This window comes from Salmo salar, chromosome ssa12 (assembly GCF_905237065.1).
Source record: "Salmo salar chromosome ssa12, Ssal_v3.1, whole genome shotgun sequence".
Classification (NCBI taxonomy): Eukaryota; Metazoa; Chordata; class Actinopteri; order Salmoniformes; family Salmonidae; genus Salmo; species Salmo salar.
In genome coordinates this window covers 20,878,703-20,897,543 of record NC_059453.1, presented here as the reverse complement: position 1 = coordinate 20,897,543, position 18,841 = coordinate 20,878,703, and the positions used below count along the sequence as shown (strand labels likewise).

The window sequence follows — 18,841 nt, the reverse complement described above, 5'->3', positions numbered from 1 at the left end:
TTGCAGCAATTACTGCCTTGCAGACCTTTGGCATTCTAGTTGTCAATATGTTGAGGTAATCTGAAGAGATTTCACCCCATGCTTCCTGAAGCACCTCCCACAAGTTGGAATGGCTTGATGGGCACTTCTTACGTACCATACGGTCAAGCTGCTCCCACAACAGCTCAATAGGGTTGAGATCCGGTGACTGTGCTGGCCACTCCCTTATAGACAGAATACCAGCTGACTGCTTCTTCCCTAAATAGTTCTTGCATAGTTTGGAGCTGTGCTTTGGGTCATTGTCCTGTTGTAGGAGGAAATTGGCTACAATTAAGCGCCGCCCACAGGGCATGACATGGCCATGTACAAATCTCCCACTTCACCACTACCAAAGCATCCCCAGACCATCACATTGCCTCCACCATGCTTGACAGATGGTGTCAAGCACTCCTCCAGCATTTTTTCTGCATCTCACGGATGTTCTTCTTTGTGATCCGAACACCTCAAACTTGGATTCATCTGTCCTTAACACTTTTTTCCCATCTTCATCTGTCCAGTGTCTGTGTTCTTTTGCCCATCTTAATCTTTTCTTTTGATTGGCCAGTCTGAGCTATGGCTTTTTCTTTGCAACACTGCCTAGAAGGCCAGCATCCCGGTGTCGCCTCTTCACTGTTGATGTTGAGACTGGTGTTTTACGGGTACTATTTAATGAAGCTGCCAGTTGAGGACTTGTGAGGCGTCTGTTTCTCAAACTAAACACTCTAATTTACTTGTCCTCTTGCTCAGTTGTGCACCGGGGCCTCCCACTCCTCTTTCTATTCTGGTTAGAGTCAGTCAGTTTGCGCTGTTCTGTGAAGGGAGTAGTACACAGCATTGTACGAGATATTCATTTTCTTGGCAATTTCTCACATGGAATAGCCTTAATTTCTCAGAACAAGGATAGACTGACGAGTTTCAGAAAAAAGTTCTTTGTTTCTGGCCATTTTGAGCATGTAATCGAACCCACAAATTCTGATGCTCCAGATACTCAACTAGTCTAAAGAAGGCCAGTTTTATTGCTGCTTTAATCAGGACAACAGTTTTCAGCTGTGCTAACATAATTGCAAAAGGGTTTTCTAATGATCAATTAGCCTTTTAAAATGATAAACATGGATTAGCTAACACAACGTGCCATTGGAACACAGGAGTGATGGTTGCTGATAATGGGCCTCTGTACGCCTATGTAGATATTCCATAAAAGATCTGCCGTTTCCAACATTAACAATGTCTACACTGTAGTTCTGATCAATTTGATGTTATTTTAATGGACAATTTTTTTTGCTTTTCTTTCAAAAACAAGGACATTTCTAAGTGACCCCAAACTTTTGAACGGTAGTGTATATTGCTATTGATTTGTCTAAGCCAGAGTCCTGTACTGTATGTCATTACATGAGCAGCATACTAACTGTGTTTCTCAAGATGTCACTGTCCTGCGCCTGCCTCCCCCAACCTCTACCCCCTCTCACTCTTCCTCTCTTTCCCTCTCCCTCCCTCTCCTCCCACCCCCCATCCCTCCATCAGAGACCACCACTGCGGTGGCCCCAACCTCTCCACCGCTCGGCCCATCCTCAGACAGGACAGTCAGTACAGTGAAGACCTAGACAACCTCCTCAACAACAGCAAACTACACAGCAACACACTCCACCCGCTGCCCCCGGACCACCCTGACCTTGTGAATAACTTCCTGAACCGCAGTGTGACAGCAGACACACACCACCATAGTATGGACAGTCTAATTCTGACCAGTATGGCCAAGCCGGCTCATACGGTCGTGGATATGATGCCTCCTGTCTATCCATATCCCTCCACCAATGCCATCCTGCAAGGTGGGTGTGTGGGGGGGAAGGTGGGGGTGTGTGTGTGTGTGTGTGTGTGTGTGTGTGTGTGTGTGTGTGTGTGTGTGTGTGTGTGTGTGTGTGTGTGTGTGTGTGTGTGTGTGTGTGTGTGTGTGTGAGAGAGAGTTTTTGTGTGGGTAGTGAATGTTTGTATTTTGGATCATTCTAATACTTTGACACTCTCTTGACTCTCTTCATCTCTCTCTCTCTCTCTCTCTCTCTCTCTCTCTCTCTCTCTCTCCTTTTTTCCTCTGTCTTCATCTCAGTGAACAAGAACGCTAACACAGACCAGAAAAAGAAGGATGAGGAGAAGAAGGAGGAAGAGGAGGATGAAGGGGGCGATGAAGATGGTCCCAAACCAATGCCCCCGTTCAGCTCCTGTTTCATACTGTCCACCACCAACCCGTGAGTGTGTGTGTGTGTGTGTGTGTGTGTGTGTGTGTGTGTGTGTGTGTGTGTGTGTGTGTGTGTGTGTGTGTGTGTGTGTGTGTGTGTGTGTGTGTGTGTGTGTGTACGTGGGTGTTGTACACTATATATACAAAAGTATGTGGACACCCCTTCAAATGACTGGATTCAGCCATTTCAGCCACACCGTTGCTACACAGGTGTATAAAATCGACCGCCGAGTACTGAAGCACGTAGTGCGTAAAAATAGTCTGTCCTCGGTTGCAACACTCACTACCAAGTTCCAAACAGCCTCTGGAAGCAACGTCAGCACAAGAACTGTTAGTCGGGAGCTTTATGAAATGGGTTTTCCATGGCCGAGCAGCCGCACACAAGCCTAACATCACCATGCGCAATGCCAAGTGTTGGCTGAAGTGGTGTAAAGCTCGACAAGGACATCCCGGCCGGCCAAACCCTCCCCTTACCCGGACGACGCTGGGCCAATTGTGCGCCGCCTCATGGGTCTTCCGGTCATGGGCGGCTGCGACACAGCCCAGGATTGAACCCAGATCTGTAGTCACGCCTCTAGCACTGCGATGCAGTGCCTTAGACCGCTGCCCCACTCGGGAGGCTGTGAAGGGATATCTTAACACTACAGCATACATTCTAGATGATTCTGTGCTTCCAACATTGTGGCAACAGTTTGGGGAATGCCCTTTACTTTTTCATCATGACTATGCCCCTGTGCACAAAGTGTTGTCCATACAGAAATGGTTTGTTGAGATCGGTATGGAAGAACTTGACTGGCCTGCACATATCCCTGACCTCAACCCCATCGAACACCTTGGGGATGAATTGGAACTCAGACTGCAAGCCAGACCTAATCACCCAACATCAGTGCCCGACCTCACTAATGCTCTTGTGGCTGAATGGAAGCAAGTCCCCACAGCAATGTTCCAATATCCAGTACCAGCAAAGAGTGGACCAACTCCATATTAATGCCCATGATTTTGGAATGAGATGTTCGACGAGTAGGTGTCCACCTACTTTTGGTCATATGGTGTATGTGTGATAGAGAGAGAAGTTATGTTCCATTCAGGAAACTGAAGATGGGAGTACCAGTCCAATCTTAACCACACAAAACGGAGCACAGACAAAGTTCCCGGATGCGTAGTCCATTTGGTCAAGTGTTGGAACATGCAAGGAGCCCCATGATTCCTAGAGAAATAAGACAGAGTAACAAGCTAGCTACACAAACTATTGAAACAGTATGCATCACTTTGTGGGTGCGTTGTATTGTGCGTGTGTGTGTTGCAGGTTCCGTAGGTGCTGCCACTACATCCTGACCAGGAAGTACTTTGAGTTCAGTATCCTGTCTGTGATCGCTATGAGCAGCATCGCCCTGGCTGCAGAAGACCCTGTCTGTCCTGAGTCACCAAGCAACCAAGTGAGACAACACACATCTGTCTGTATTCCTGTTTCTCTTCTGTGCTTTCCTTTCTATCCGGCTGTGTCTGTTGGTCTTTCCAATCGTGTTTTGTGTATATATTTCTCTGAATCGGCTCTCAACAACATGAGACAACGCCTCTGCGCTTGTCTGTCTGTCTGTCTCTGTCGCTCTCCGTCTGTCTGTCTCTGTCTGTCTCTGTCTCTCTCCGTCTGTCTGTCTCTGTCTTCTCTCTCTTGTTGTCTGTGTGAGTGTCTCTATGTCTCTGTCTGTATTCCTGTTGCTGTCTTTCTCTGTCCGTTTGTCTGCCTCTGTCTTTCTTCCTTTATCTATTTCTATAATGTGTATGTATAGGTATGTGATCTATCTATTTCTATAATGTGTATGTACAGTGTACAGGTATGTGATCTATCTATTTCTATAATGTGTATGTACAGTGTACAGGTATGTGATCTATCTATTTCTATAATGTGTATGTATAGTGTACAGGTATGTGATCTATCTATTTCTATAATGTGTATGTAGAGTGTACAGGTATGTGATCTATCTATTTCTATAATGTGTATGTATAGGTATGTGATCTATCTATTTCTATAATGTGTATGTACAGTGTACAGGTATGTGATCTATCTATTTCTATAATGTGTATGTATAGGTATGTGATCTATCTATTTCTATAATGTGTATGTACAGTGTACAGGTATGTGATCTATCTATTTCTATAATGTGTATGTACAGTGTACAGGTATGTGATCTATCTTGGTACCTCTACTCTGTCATTCTCAGGTGCTGAAATACTTTGACTATGTCTTCACGGGCGTCTTCACGTTTGAGATGTTGATCAAGGTACTATACAATGTGTTAATGTCTGTTTTAGAGTCTGTATATGTGTGTGCCTGTGTGAGTGTGCTTGCGTTCATGAGTGCCCTATGTGTGTGTGTGTGTGTGTATGTGTGTGTGTGTGTGTGTGTGTGTGTGTGTGTGTGTGTGTGTGTGTGTGTGTGTGTGTGTGTGTGTGTGTGTGTGTGTGTGTGTGTGTGTGTGTGTGTGTGTGTGTGTGTGTGTGTGTGTGTGTGTGTACACTAACGCCTCTCCTTTCCTCTGTCCCCAGATGGTGGTGCTAGGCCTGTTCTTACATCAGGGTTCATACTTCAGGGACCTGTGGAACATCCTGGACTTTATAGTGGTTAGTGGTGCTCTGGTGGCCTTCGCCTTCACGTAAGTGTCCCCCTCGAAACCTCCCCCCTTCCCCCTCAGCACTGTCTCCCCCTTCTGGACTCACACTCCTCTTTTCATCACCCTGTCTTTCAGTTGTCTTTCACTCCTTTGCCTGATGCATTGTCTGGCCCTTACTGGCTCAACACTATATATGTGTCTCTCTTTCCTGTATTTCCATGATCTCTCTCTTTCTCATCCCTCCGTCTCTCGTTTCCTCTGTGCCTGTTGCCCTGTTTCCTGGTCTAACACTGTCTGTGTGTCTCTCTTTCTTGTCATTATTTATGTTGATTATTTCTCTGACTAGTCACACAGCACGGACCCTCTCTCTCTCTCTCTCTCTGTCTCTCTGTCTCTCTCTCTCTCTCTCTCTCTCTCTCTCTCTCTCTCTCTCTCTGTTTCTCTCTCTCTCTCTCTCTGTCTCTCTGTCTCTCTGTCTCTCTCTCTCTCTCTCTCTGTCTCTCTCTCTGTCTCTCTGTCTCTCTCTCTCTCTCTCTCTGTCTCTCTCTCTCTCTCTCTCTCTCTGTCTCTCTCTCTGTCTCTGTCTCTGTCTCTCTCTCTGTCTCTCTCTGTCTCTCTCTCTCTCTCTCTCTCTCTCTCTCTCTCTCTCTCTCTCTCTCTCTCTCTCTCTACCCTTCTCTCTCTACGTCCTAAGCGGTCTCTCCATCTCTGTGTCTGTGTCTCATCCACTCTCTCACTATGAGACTCAACTCTCTAGTCTACATCTGCCTTTTCCATGTCTTTCATTCATTATTTCATCACATCTGCACATTTCACTCTTTACACTCCTCTCAACTAGCCACAAGTCATCCGGCCATCTTACTAATGATTCCTCCAGTTTACCTTACACGACTCACTCCAACATCCTACCTGCAACCTCTACCCAGCACCCCCCACCACCACCTTCCCAAACCTAGCCCTCAGCTGCCCTCCCGCCCAACTACTTACATCTAACCCCTGCCTCCAACCTCCCTCCCCAACCTAGCTCACTGTTGCATCCCCCTCCAACCTCCCTTCCCCCAAAAACCTCCCACCTCCCTCAAACCCCACTAAATGCACCCCTACCCAATCACCCGACCACCTTATCCCTCCCCCAACTTTCTCCACATCTCCCAGCCTTCAACTGCACCCAATCATCCTCTCCCTCCCACCCCCTCCCCCAAACCTCCCCCCTGAGAGCGCCCCGTCCCCCTTACGCTGTGTGAGGCTGAGGGTTCCCCAGGCACCCGGTAACCCTCTAGTGCCCAGGTCGTTCTGGTTCAGAGCTGCGAGGCACACACCTTGCCCTGTCCTCCCGTTACATCACACACCTCACACACACACACCTCACACACACACACCTCACACACAGCCGTTAATGGTTACCGGTAATCACTCCACTCATCCACCAGAAGAGCAGGTATTTTACTATTTATTATCCTCTGCACGGCCTGGGGGAGCCTGGGGGAGCCTGGGGGAGCCCAGAGAGGGAAGGAGGGAGGAGAGGGGTGAATGTTTGGGGCAGGTCACTGAGGGTGGAATGATTTTTTATCTTGAGATATTGTCCACATAACGACAGTTATATATGTGCCTGAGTATGAATGAGCGAGAGAATGGAGACGCGAGTCAGAAGATGGAGGAGGGAGAGAGAGAGAGAGAGAAAGAATGAAAGAGTGTGTGTGTGTGTACATCCTCCTCAGCGCCAATGGCATGCCTGCGCTGGTACATCACACAAACCTGGCTGGGATGTGTTACGATGAGGTGCTGATGGTGTAGATGATGAAACAAGAGGAAGAAGCTGAACGTGTCCTTGTGTCGTCACAGCAATGTCGGATTGAGATGTCACTAACATTCTATGATGCAGAATGTGACCAATGTTTTGATCAAGGTGCTACACATAGAATTAGGAATTAGAATACTAGAATGGTCATGAACCTTCTTATGATGGGATAAAGGTCAGCCATGTTGGTCAGGGCATTGGTCAACCGTGGTTTGACAGTGCTGTGAAGAATGCATCTGCACTGTATGTTTGTTAGCTACATAGCCAGACAGTTTTAGCAGAATGATTCCATTAATCAAATGAACTGCCAACATGCTAACATTCCATTCAAACAACGCAGTCAATCCACAGCCATACACTGGCTGAAATCAGTTGATGATAGGATTTAGACAAGGTGTAAATGCAACAAGTACTGATTGTATCATATAATAGCGCTCACAGCATTCCAAGAAAACTACAATTGCGAGATTAAAGGTCTGTTTACATATATTTTGGAGGCTATTTACAGAGGTGGAAAAAGTGACCAATTGTCATACTTGAGTAAAAGTAAAGATACCTTAATAGAAAATGACTCAAATAAAAGTGAAAGTCACCCAGTATAAATGTACTTAAAACCTCTTGCATCTAGATGTTCCGCTAGCGGAACGAACCCCTAGCCAACAGCCAATGGCATCGCACGGCGCGAAATACAAAACCAACTAAAATACCACAATTCAATTTTCTCAAACGATCAACTATTTTACACCATTTTAAAGATAAGACTCTCGTTAATCTAACCACATTGTCCGATTTCAAAAAGGCTTTACAGTGAAAGCAAAACATTAGATTATGTTAGGAGAGTACATAGACACAAAGAATCACACAGCCATTTTCCAAGCAAGCATATATGTCACATAAACCCAAACCACAGCTAAATGCAGCACTAACCTTTGATGATCTTCATCAGATGACACTCCTAGGACATTATGTTATACAATACATGCATGTTTTGTTCAATCAAGTTCATATTTATATCAAAAACCAGCTTTTTACATTAGCATGTGATGTTCAGAACTAGCATACCCACCGAAAACTTCCGGTGAATTTACTAAATTACTCATGATAAACGTTGACAAAATACATAACAATTATTTTAAGAATTATAGATACAGAACTCCTTTATGCAATCGCTATGTCCGATTTTAAAATAGCTTTTCGGCAAAAGCACATTTTGCAATATTCTGAGTACATAGCTCGGCCAGCTATTTTGACGGCTAGCTATTTTGACATCCGCCAACTTCGGGGTCACCTAAACTCAGAATTACTATTAGAAAAATTGCTGTTCTGCGTCAGAATGCACTCCCAGGACTTCTACTTCAACAACAAATGTTGTTTTGGTTCCAAATAATCCATAGTTATATCCAAATACCTCCGTTTTGTTCGTGCATTCAGGTCACTATCCGAAGGGTAACGCGCGAGAGCATTTCGTAACAAAAAATTTCAAAATATTCCATTACTGTACTTAGAAGCATGTCAAACGCTGTTTAAAATCAATTTTTATGCTATTTTTCTCGTAAAATAGCAATAATATTCCAACCGGGCAACGTTGTATTCATTCAAAGAGAGAAAGAAAAAAATGGCGAGTCTCGTGACCGCGCATCTCCAGTCTCACTGTCCCCAGGCTGACCACTTACAAACTCTGCTCCTATACTTTGCCCAGAGACAGCAGACACCCCATTCCACTTTCTGGCGGCTTTAGAGAGCCAGTGAAAGCCTTAGAAAGTGTCACGTAACAGCACAGATGCTGTAATTTCGATAGAGATGCAACAGAAGGACAACAAATTGTCAGACAGGGCACTTCCTGCATGGAGTCGTCTCAGGTTTTTGCCTGCCATATGAGTTCTGTTATACTCACAGACACCATTCAAACAGTTTTAGAAACTGTAGAGTGTTTTCTATCCAAATCTAATTATCTAATTATATGCATATTCTAGTTTCTGGGCAGGAGTAGTAACCAGATTAAATCGGGTACATTTTTTATCCGGCCGTGAAAATACTGCCCCCTATCCCAAAGAAGTTAAGTATTGAAAGTAGATGTAATTGCAAAAATGTACTTAAGTATCAAAAGTGAAAGTATAAATCATTTCAAATTCCTTATATCAAAACCAGTTGAGCTGACAGCCGTTTTGCACTGTTTAGCTATGGCTTTAGTCATCAGTCTAGCAAGAGGGCAATATTTTATTCATGTAGTAGTGTGTAGTAGCTTTCACCTGGAATTGTTTATTTATGTCTAAGAAAAAAACACTTTTGACCCATATGATCTAGTACACAATAAAAGTATAATAAAACATTTACAAAGATGATGATAAATTAACTTACATTGTGGATGAATAAGCCTTTTCATACGTTATAATATGTCCACATATAGTTATAATCTGTTTTAGGAACAGCTACCCAAAATATTTCACCTTCTTTATTACCTACCAAACATATCATGACATTAGTGATAGTCAAAATCTATCAAATGTGTGATGGTGTAAATCAACATTTAGGCCATTTAAACAGCATGCTTTCCTCCTATAGACAAGGGGAGAAGGGCACGATTTTGTTTAACTTCCACAAATATAACTTTTTTTAGATTTATGGAAGTGTGTACGTCCCATTATTTATCGTAGCGCTAGAAAGGTAACGTTGCAGTGATATAAAGCTGCTGCTGACCACCAGAGGGAGGCAAATACAAGTTTATTTATCAGGCCTTTTTGAGAACTTTTATTTAAGTTGGCAAGTCAGTTAAGAGCAAATTCTTATTTTCAGTGATGGCCTAGGAACAGTAGGTTAACTGCCTTGATCAGAATGACAGACTTTTACCTTATCAGCTCGGGGATTTGATCTTGCAACCTTTACGGTTGCTAGTCCAACGCTCTAACCACTAGGCTACCTGCCACCCCGATGGCCTATCGCTAGATTGCTGTCTTCTGACATGAAATGGTGGAAAATCAATAAAATAAGTCATGTAAACATATACATATTGTTAAGAGGTTGCAAACCCGACTGCACAATGATCCATTTTTTATTTATTACTGATAGACATCATTTACAAACAAAGCATTTGTGTTGAGTGAGTCCGCCAGATCAGAGGCAGTAGGGAGGCCCAGGGATGTTCTCTTGATAAGTGCGTAAATTGGACCATTTTCCTGTCTTGCGAAGCATTCAAAATGTAATGAGTAATTTTGTGTGCCAGGGAAAATGTATGGCTTGAAAAGTACATTGCTTTATTTAGGAATGTAGTGAAGTTGTTGAAAAAATATAAAAAGTAAAGTAGAAATACCCCAAAAAACTACTCTTTTTACTTAAGTACTTTACAACACTGGCTATTAATACTGACAATTGGTATAAACCCTTATAAACTATCTTTGTAATTATATGACAATCTTTTAGGTTGACAATAATTATATTACACAATTTCTGATATATCACATGCCTTACTTTTATTTTCCTGCATAAGTAAAATCAGGAATCTACTGCCATAGCAACCTGCAGCTGTCCAGAAACACAAAAGTTCACCTTGGTAGCACCATAGAGATCCAATTAAATTACTAGAGGGGCCATGTCATAAATCCTCAAAGTTCCAGAATGGGGTGAAAATGGAAGCAATATTGGACAGGGAGAACTTCAAACCAGTCTAATTGGAATGACTGGTTACTAGATTGTTCATGTAGCATGAATGTGACAATAACAAGGTCGCTATGGTAACTTGATTGATGATGTAGCATGCAGTAATTATACATGTGCATTCAAAGAGTGTGACAAGTACAAAGCTAGGAGACCACAAGGACTGAGGAAGGTGTACATACAAGGGTGTATATATGCACAGCATTGATCAGTACATATACAGTGCCTTGCAAAAGTATTCATCCCCCTTGGTGTTTTTCCTACTTTGGTGCATTACAACCTGTAATTTAAATGGATTTTTATTTGGATTTCATGTAGTGGACATACACAAAATAGTCCAAATTGGTCAAGTGAAATTCAAAAAATTACTTGTTTCAAAAAATTCAACAAAAACAAAATCGGAAAAGTGGTGCGTGTATATGTATTCACCCCCTATGCTATGAAGCCCCTAAATAAGATCTGGTGCAACCAATTACCTTCAGAAGTCACATAATAAGTTAAATAAAGTCCTCCTGTGTGCAATCTAAGTGTCACATGAATATATACATCTGTTCTGAAAGGCCCCAGAGTCTGCAACACCACTAAGCAAGGGGCACCACCAAGCAAGTGGCACCGTGAAGACCAAGGAGCTCTCCAAGCAGGTCAGGGACAAAGTTTTGGAGAAGTACAGATCAGGGTTGGGTTATAAAAAAACATCAGAAACTTTTAACATCCCACAGAGCACCATTAAATCCATTATTAGAGAATGGAAAGAATATGGCACCACAACAAACCTGCCAAGAGAGGGCCGCCCACCAAAACTCACGGACCAGGCAAGGAGGGCATTAATCAGAGAGGCAACAAAGATACCAAAGATAACCCTGAAGGAGCTGCAAAGCTCCACAGTGGAGATTGGAGTATCTGTCCATAGGACCACTTTAAGCTGTACACTCCACAGAGCTGGGCTTTACGGAAGAGTGGCCAGAAAAAAGCCATTGCTTAAAGAAAAAAATAAGCAAACACATTTGGTGTTTGCCAAAAGGCATGTGAGAGACTCCCAAACATATGGAAGAAGGTACTCTGGTCAGATGAGACTAAAATGTTGCTTTTTGGCCATCAAGGAAAACGCTATGTCTGGCACAAACTCAACACCTCTTATCTACCAGAGAACACCATCCCCACCGTGAAGCATGGTGGTGGCAGCATCATGCTGTGGGGATGTTTTTCATCGGCAGGGACTGGGAAACTGGTCAGAATTGAAAGAATGATGGATGGCGCTAAATACAGAGAAATTCTTGAGAGAAACCTGTTTCAGTCTTCCAGAGATTTGAGACTGGGACCTTCCAGCAGGACAATGACCCTAAGCATACTGATAAAGCAACACGAGTGGTTTAAGGGGCAACATTTAAATGTCTTGGAATGGCCTAGTCAAAGCCCAGACCTCAATCCAAATGATAATCTGTGGTATGACTTAAAGATTGCTGTACACCAGCGGAACCCATCCAACTCGAAGGAGCTGGTGTAGTTTTGCCTTGAAGAATGGGCAAAAATCCCAGTGGCTAGATGTGCCAAGCTTATTGAGACACACATACCCCAAGAGACTTGCAGGTGTAATTGCTGCAAAAGGTGGCTCTACAAAGTATTGACTTTGGTGGGGTGAATAGTTACGCACACTCAAGTTTTTGTTTTTTTTGTCTTATTTCTTGTTTGTTTCATGATAAAAATGTTGCATCTTCAAAGTGGTAGGCATGTTGTGTAAATCAAATGATACAAACCCCCCTAAAATCTATTTTAATTCCAGGTTGTAAGGCAACAAAATAGGAAAAATGCCAAAGGGGGTGAATACTTTCGCAAGCCACTGTATACTGTTATGTATGATGTGTATTTTTGTGGAAGGGGGATAGACAGTAGTTTGAACTGCCTATATTTGGTGGTCCTCAATGTGGCTGTTGCTATGGAGACTGATAGGTTTGTTGACTCTCTCTGCGAGTTTAAAATCACTCCACTGGCCTACTGCACCCTCTCCAGCATGACTTCCCCCTCCCTCCCCTCCAAGAGGATGCTTCCCTCCCTCCTTTCTCCCTCCTTATTTCTCTCTTTCCTCTATTTCTCCTTACTCCTCCTTTTCTACTCCCTGCCTTCCTTACCTCTGGTGGCCTATTCTCCTCTCCCCCAACCTTTCAACCCTCCTCCTCTCCACCCTTCCCAGCCCACCCTTCCTCTTCTCCTTCTCTCCTCCTCTTGTCCACTACCTCCATTTGCTCAGGGCTACCCTGATGCTCAGGGTTAGGGCTCCACTTGTTTCTGTGGAGCCTTGATTTGTTGAGTCTCACATAGGGGGAGACAAGACTGTCGAGTTAAGGTTTTTGACTCAACAAATCCGCTTCTGGCACCGTCATTGAATGACACTGGACTGTCACAATGATCGAGAACTGCATGTTTACGAGCTACTTTGACTATGCATTTGAATCTCTGTGTGTGTGTGTGTGTGTGTGTTTGTATGTGTGCGTATGTCTGTGTGTGCATGCATGTGTGTGAAGATGTATCGTGCGCGTGTCTGTTTTTATGGTTACGGTATGTAGATGAACAGTATCCACTGTTCTACGGTGTCTACAATATTTACTGTTCTCTCTCAATGAGCAGAAAACTACCCCAAAATACATTTGTTAGATCCCACGCCTAAACTGCACTGTGTTGTACAGTATTAGAGTACGTCCGTGCCTTGCGGGGCCCATTAGATTACAGTAGATTTAATGAGATGATTGTCTCAGTTAGGACCTGGCTAATTGATCGTTATTAAGAGATAAGATCAGTTTTACTGTTTAATTAATTCAGACGTTACTGTGAAAAAAGGCTCCAGGTACTTTCCACCTGACTACTCCACCTATTTAGAGAGAACTTTGTAGAATATTGTGTTTAGTTATTTGACTAAGTAAATTGCTGACTAGGATCGATAAGTATTGCTGTTAAATGAATACAGGGATAGATAGATAAGTAGAGGGCTGAACCGATTCCTCTAACCATCAATGAATGGCTTTGAGGATCCAACAGGAGAGTAGGGCTGCAGTCCAAACAAACCCCCTCTGCCCTCGCACCAGCCACTTTCCCGCTGGAGAATCCCTGTCGAAACCGGATGCAGTTTGATTGCTATCTTAAGTGGAGGTCCAATTCCCAAACGTTGCCCCCTCGACCCTCACTTTCGCTAGAAGGAGCGAGTGAACAACTTTGATCACTTGTGGGGTTGATATGACCCACAATTCAATGCAAACTGTAGTCACATGTCAAACTCTGGTGGTCAGACAAAATTATGATTTTATCGTTGGCAAATTGGCTTAGTCTCGTAGTGAGGAGCCTATAAAATGTAGATAGCTCGCCTCCCGAGTGGCGCGGTGGTCTAAGGTACTACATCACAGTGTTAGCTGTTCCACTAGAGATTCTGGGTTCGAGTCAAGCCTCTGTTGCATCCGGCCGCGACCGGGAGACCCATGGGGAGACCCATGGGGCGGCACACAATTGGCCCAGCGTCGTCCGGGTTAGGGGAGGATTTGGCTGGCAGGGATGTTCTTGTCCCATTGCGCACTAGCGACTTCTGTGGCAGGCCGGGTGCAATGCACGCTGACCAGGTCGCCAGGTGTACGGTGTTTCCTCTGACACATCGGTGCGGCTGGCTTCCGGGTTAAGCGGGCATTGTGTCAACAAGCAGTGCGGCTTGGCTGGTTTGTGTTTCGGAGGACGCACGGCTCTCAACCTTTGTCTTTCCCGAGTCCGTTTGGGAGTTTCAGCGATGGGACAAGACTGTAACTACCAATTGGATACCACAAAATTGGGGAGAAAAAGAGGTAAAAAAAATGTAGATAGCTTCATAAATATATTTTTGGGAATTCTGTAATTTATTGGAATAAATTATCAAACTATAAAACTAGCTAGCCAGCTAGCCAGTTACTGTAGCTAGCTACCTGACAGGAGTGCTAGCTAGATACATTAGCGTACTAGGTACATTAATAGCTTTAGGTTGGTTGTTTTTAAGTTAAACTTCAAGATTTCCACGAAGGACGTTGCCTCTCCGATCATCACTCTCCCTCACTTGGGCAAGGGACATTTAAGGTACACTCGGATGTAAAACGTCATTCAAGGGCTGAGGGTTTACGTCCGAGGGCTGTCTACTTTGAGTTTGGACTGCAGCCTAGGGATAATATAATAGTGTCGGTAGTAAGTGAGTAGAAGTAATGATAATAGTATATATAGTGCTAGTAATATTCATAGTATTAAGTAGTACTACTAATAATGTAGTAAGTAATGTATATAGCAGGTAAATAGGTAATAATGCATGTAGCAGGTTTAAGACTACGCCACCTTTTGTAACAGAACCTAGTTACAATTGTTAGAATTTAGTAATGTTTAGATAGTCCCAGTAAGGCTTTCTATTTATATGTAATCAGAAAAAAGAAAGGTCTCCACTATTAGTAGTATTACGTAATCAAAAGAAATGGGTCTGCACTATTACCAATATTATTAAGGTAATCAAAGGAAATAAGTAAGTGTCATTTTTTTGTGAACAGGTATGTAAACATTCCATCTTCGACATCACAGTTGTTGTTGTTGTTGTTGTTGTCATAGCAACCAGAGTTGGTGGGAGGAGTCAGAGTGTTGGGGAGGGGGTTGGGGTTTGGATCTATCCAAAAGCACTCCATCTTGCTTTCCTCTCCTATTTTCTCTGTCCGTCTCTCATATGGGTGTTTTCTCCTTCTCCAAACCCCTTCCCCCTTTCCTGTCTCTAGCTGTGTTTTCTATCTCTGTAAGTGTGTCTCTGTCTTTCTTCCTCTCTTTCTCCCTATCCCTCCATCTTTTGTTCTTTCTCTCTGTTGCTGTCACTGACCCTTTCTCGCTGTCGTTGCCTTGGTGATTTCTACAGGAGCTTCACAAAGTAAAGTAAAGTTCTGTCTCTGTCTGTCTCACTGTCTCTCTCTCTCTTTCTGTCTCTGCTGTCTCTCTCTTTCTCTTTGTCTGGTCCAAAATGGCTTCTCTCTCTTTCTTTCTTTGTTCCTCTAGTCGTTCCACTCTCATTCTCGCCGTTTCTCGTTACCTTCTCTTCCTCCATTCACTGTTGTCACACCCACATTTGGTCTGCCTGTGGACCATTCCGGGAACCCCTCCACCCTCAGGAACCAATTGGAACACTTCATGATATCCCCCTAAAGTGATTCAACGCAGTACAAACCGGATGTATAGTGTATTGCTTAATGTAGCTAAAGCAAGTGTTAAAAATCTGAAAGATGCAATTCACCAATGAACATAGATGCTATCATTGTATTAATAGGTGTCTACAGTAGGCCATATACTGTAGCTAATTGCAACTTGCTATCTATAATATACTGTAGCTAATGCAACATGCTTCTTGCTAATGCTACTTACTATCATTGTATAGGTCTATATACTATAGCTTATGCTAATGATAATGTTATATATAGTAGCTGATGCTCACACTATGTATTGCAGCTAAAGTTAATGCTAATCGCATATACTGTGCTATTGCTACATGGTAATGCTATATACGGTAGCTTATGCTACATGCTAATCGAATATACAGTAGCTGATGCTACATGCTAATGCTATATGCAGTAGCTAACGCTACATGCTAATGCTACATGCTAATGCTATATATGGTAGCTAATGCTACATGCTATCATTGTATAGGTGTCTATAATACAGTTGCTATAAATGCAAATTCTTAACGCCTATCCCGAGAAGAGCTTTTCTCTAATACTCTCATACTGCTCTGATAGAGAGGACTCTAATCAGTCTATTGAGGATCAGCAGAGTAAAGCATATTGATTATCGAAACACACACAAACAACACAGTACAGTTGCCAAAGCCCAGACTCAATCAATCACCAATGAATTGAATTGTCTTGAGAATTTGAGAGAGCAGACCTCTGCAGTTCATAGTTAAAGGCTTGATGAAAGACCTCTCTCACACACACACACACACACACACACACACACACACACACACACACACACTCTGCTCCTGCTCCTTGGCAGTCCGCCAGCCGACGGTCCTTGTTTTTAAAATGGCTGTCATTCCACTTACAGTAAAGATCAACTCTCTGATATGGTCCCCTTGACATCGAGATTTTTCTTTCCCTGATATTGTTTTATAGGCAGTACAAATCATGGGATCTACAGCCCCTTATTGTTATGAATAAAAGCAAGTAGGCACATAAAAACACAGGATGCCGTTTGTCATTTACCACAACGGGATGCATCTGAAATAGCACTCTATTCCCTATATAGAGCCCTTGGCCTGGTCAAAAGTGGTGCACTATATAGGGAATAGGGTGACATGTCGGACGCAACCCTGATGACACAAACTAAATAATTCCTCCTTTTGGTTGAATGAACTGTTCTGTGTTCTATCTGTGATGTCACATCTCGTGACTGACATCAGCAATGTCATATGGCCACGTCCCAATCGTCTCAGATAGCATCCTTTCCTCGTCTCCTTTCCTTCAAGTCACATCACTTATCTGAGGGTGCCAATAAACCGGAATGGTATCCAGCCCTTTTATAGACAGCAGTATAAGGAGATAAGGAAAGGAAACCATTCAACCCTGTTGGGACTCCGCCCATAATGGTATCAGGCTCATGGATTCTATTGTTTAAATGATAATCCTGCCTTGTAATAACACTGTAACACCCTGACATCCACTCACATTGTCCTGGATAATGAAATGTTGTGAGAAAGAAAGAAAGAGGTTTGGCCGGGCATCCCGTCAGAAGATGCCTGTTGATAATGGTTGAAACATGCTTCTCAAGGCCATGAAACCAGCTGATCAAACAACTGATCACATATCGTTTCATGTCATTCATATACAAGGTTTATTTTTTTTGCAGAAGAAGAGACTGAGATCTGATTGTCTCTACTATGTTTCAACCTGTGTAAGACAAGTGTGCTAGCCTTGTCAACTGTTGACTATCTCTGTATGAGAGATAAGTTACCCCAACCAGGACAGGAGCTTTTCCTGGCCCTAAGAATGGGTAAAGAATGGGTTAGGCCTATATTCTCACAAACGGGTGTGGTAAGTGCCCTTTGAACTTTAACTTCCACCTCTCCCCCGGCACTGACGTTGTTGTGTTATTCCTATGCCAACCTGTAGGGGGAGTGGCAAGGGGAAAGACATCAGCACAATCAAGTCTCTGAGAGTACTGAGGGTACTACGACCTCTCAAGACCATCAAACGACTCCCCAAGCTAAAGGTACTGGGGGGTGGGGGGGTCAGGGTCAAGGGGGAGTGTGTGTGTGTGTGTGTGTGTGTGTATCTTGTGAAAACCATATAGTGTCAGTTCAAGCTAGTCTGTATATTTATATGTGACACCTCTACTACTGTATTTCTACCTGTATGGTCTCTCTCTCTCTCTCTCTCTCTCTCTCTCTCTCTCTCTCTCTCTCCCTCTCTCACACACTCTCTCACACTCTCTTTCTCCCCCCCTCTCTCTGTCCACCAGGCTGTGTTTGACTGTGTGGTGAACTCTCTGAAGAACGTCCTGAACATCCTCATCGTCTACATGCTCTTCATGTTTATATTTGCTGTGGTGGCTGTGCAGCTGTTCAAAGGCAGATTCTTCTACTGCACTGACGAGTCCAAGGAGTTTGAGCGCGATTGCAGGTCTGGACCCACACACATATACACACACACATTACACACACACACACTGTATACACAGGCAAAACACACACAAATACACAGGAGAACACATACATACACACACACACACACACACACACACACACACACACACACGCTCGGGCATGTGAGTACAAACCAACCATATTTTCCACACATGGATTTAAAAGCTCAACCACTTTTTAGTCCTTTCTCTTGTGTCCCCCCTCTCTCTCTGTCTCTGTCTCTGTCTCTGTTCTCTCTCTCTCTCTCTCTCTGTCTCTGTCCTCTCTCTGTCTCTGTCCTCTCTGTCTCTGTCTCTGTCCTCTCTCTCTCTCTCTCTCTCTCTCTCTCTCTCTCTCTCTGTCTCTGTCTCTGTCCTCTCTCTCTCTGTGTGTCTGTCTCTGTCCTCTCTGTCTCTGTCCTCTCTCTCTCTCTCTCTCTCTCTCTCTCTGTCCTCTCTCTCTCTCTCTCTCTCTCTCTGTCTCTGTCCTCTCTCTCTCTCTCTCCCTCTCTCTGTCTCTGTCTCTGTCTCTGTGTCTGTCTCTGTCCTCTCTCTCTCTCTGTGTGTCTGTCTCTGTCCTCTCTCTCTCTCTCTCTCTCTCTCTCTCTCTCTCTCTCTCTCTCTGTCTCTGTCCTCTCTCTCTCTCTCTCTCTCTCTCTCTCTGTCTCTGTCTCTGTCCTCTCTCTCTCTGTGTGTGTCTGTCTCTGTCCTCTCTCTCTCTCTCTGTGTGTCTGTCTCTGTCCTCTCTCTCTCTCTCTCTCTCTCTCTCTCTCTCTCTCTCTCTCTCTCTCTCTCTGTCTCTGCTCTCTCTCTCTCTCTCTCTCTCTCTGTCTCTGTCTCTGTCCTCTCTCTCTCTGTGTGTGTCTGTCTCTGTCCTCTCTCTCT

The 18,841-nt window shown here is 43.8% G+C and overlaps 1 protein-coding gene across 1 annotated transcript in view; it reads left to right on the top strand.

The window, feature by feature from the left end:
* Positions 1-18,841, top strand: part of LOC106592565 (voltage-dependent P/Q-type calcium channel subunit alpha-1A) — a 284,893-nt gene that overhangs the window by 224,516 nt on the left and 41,536 nt on the right. Inside the window, exons 25-31 of the mRNA XM_045692074.1 lie at positions 1,540-1,844; positions 2,120-2,258; positions 3,555-3,684; positions 4,471-4,530; positions 4,796-4,902; positions 17,446-17,545; positions 17,795-17,955. Coding sequence (XP_045548030.1) covers positions 1,540-1,844; positions 2,120-2,258; positions 3,555-3,684; positions 4,471-4,530; positions 4,796-4,902; positions 17,446-17,545; positions 17,795-17,955 — 1,002 coding nt within the window. The remainder of the gene's footprint in view (positions 1-1,539; positions 1,845-2,119; positions 2,259-3,554; positions 3,685-4,470; positions 4,531-4,795; positions 4,903-17,445; positions 17,546-17,794; positions 17,956-18,841) is intronic.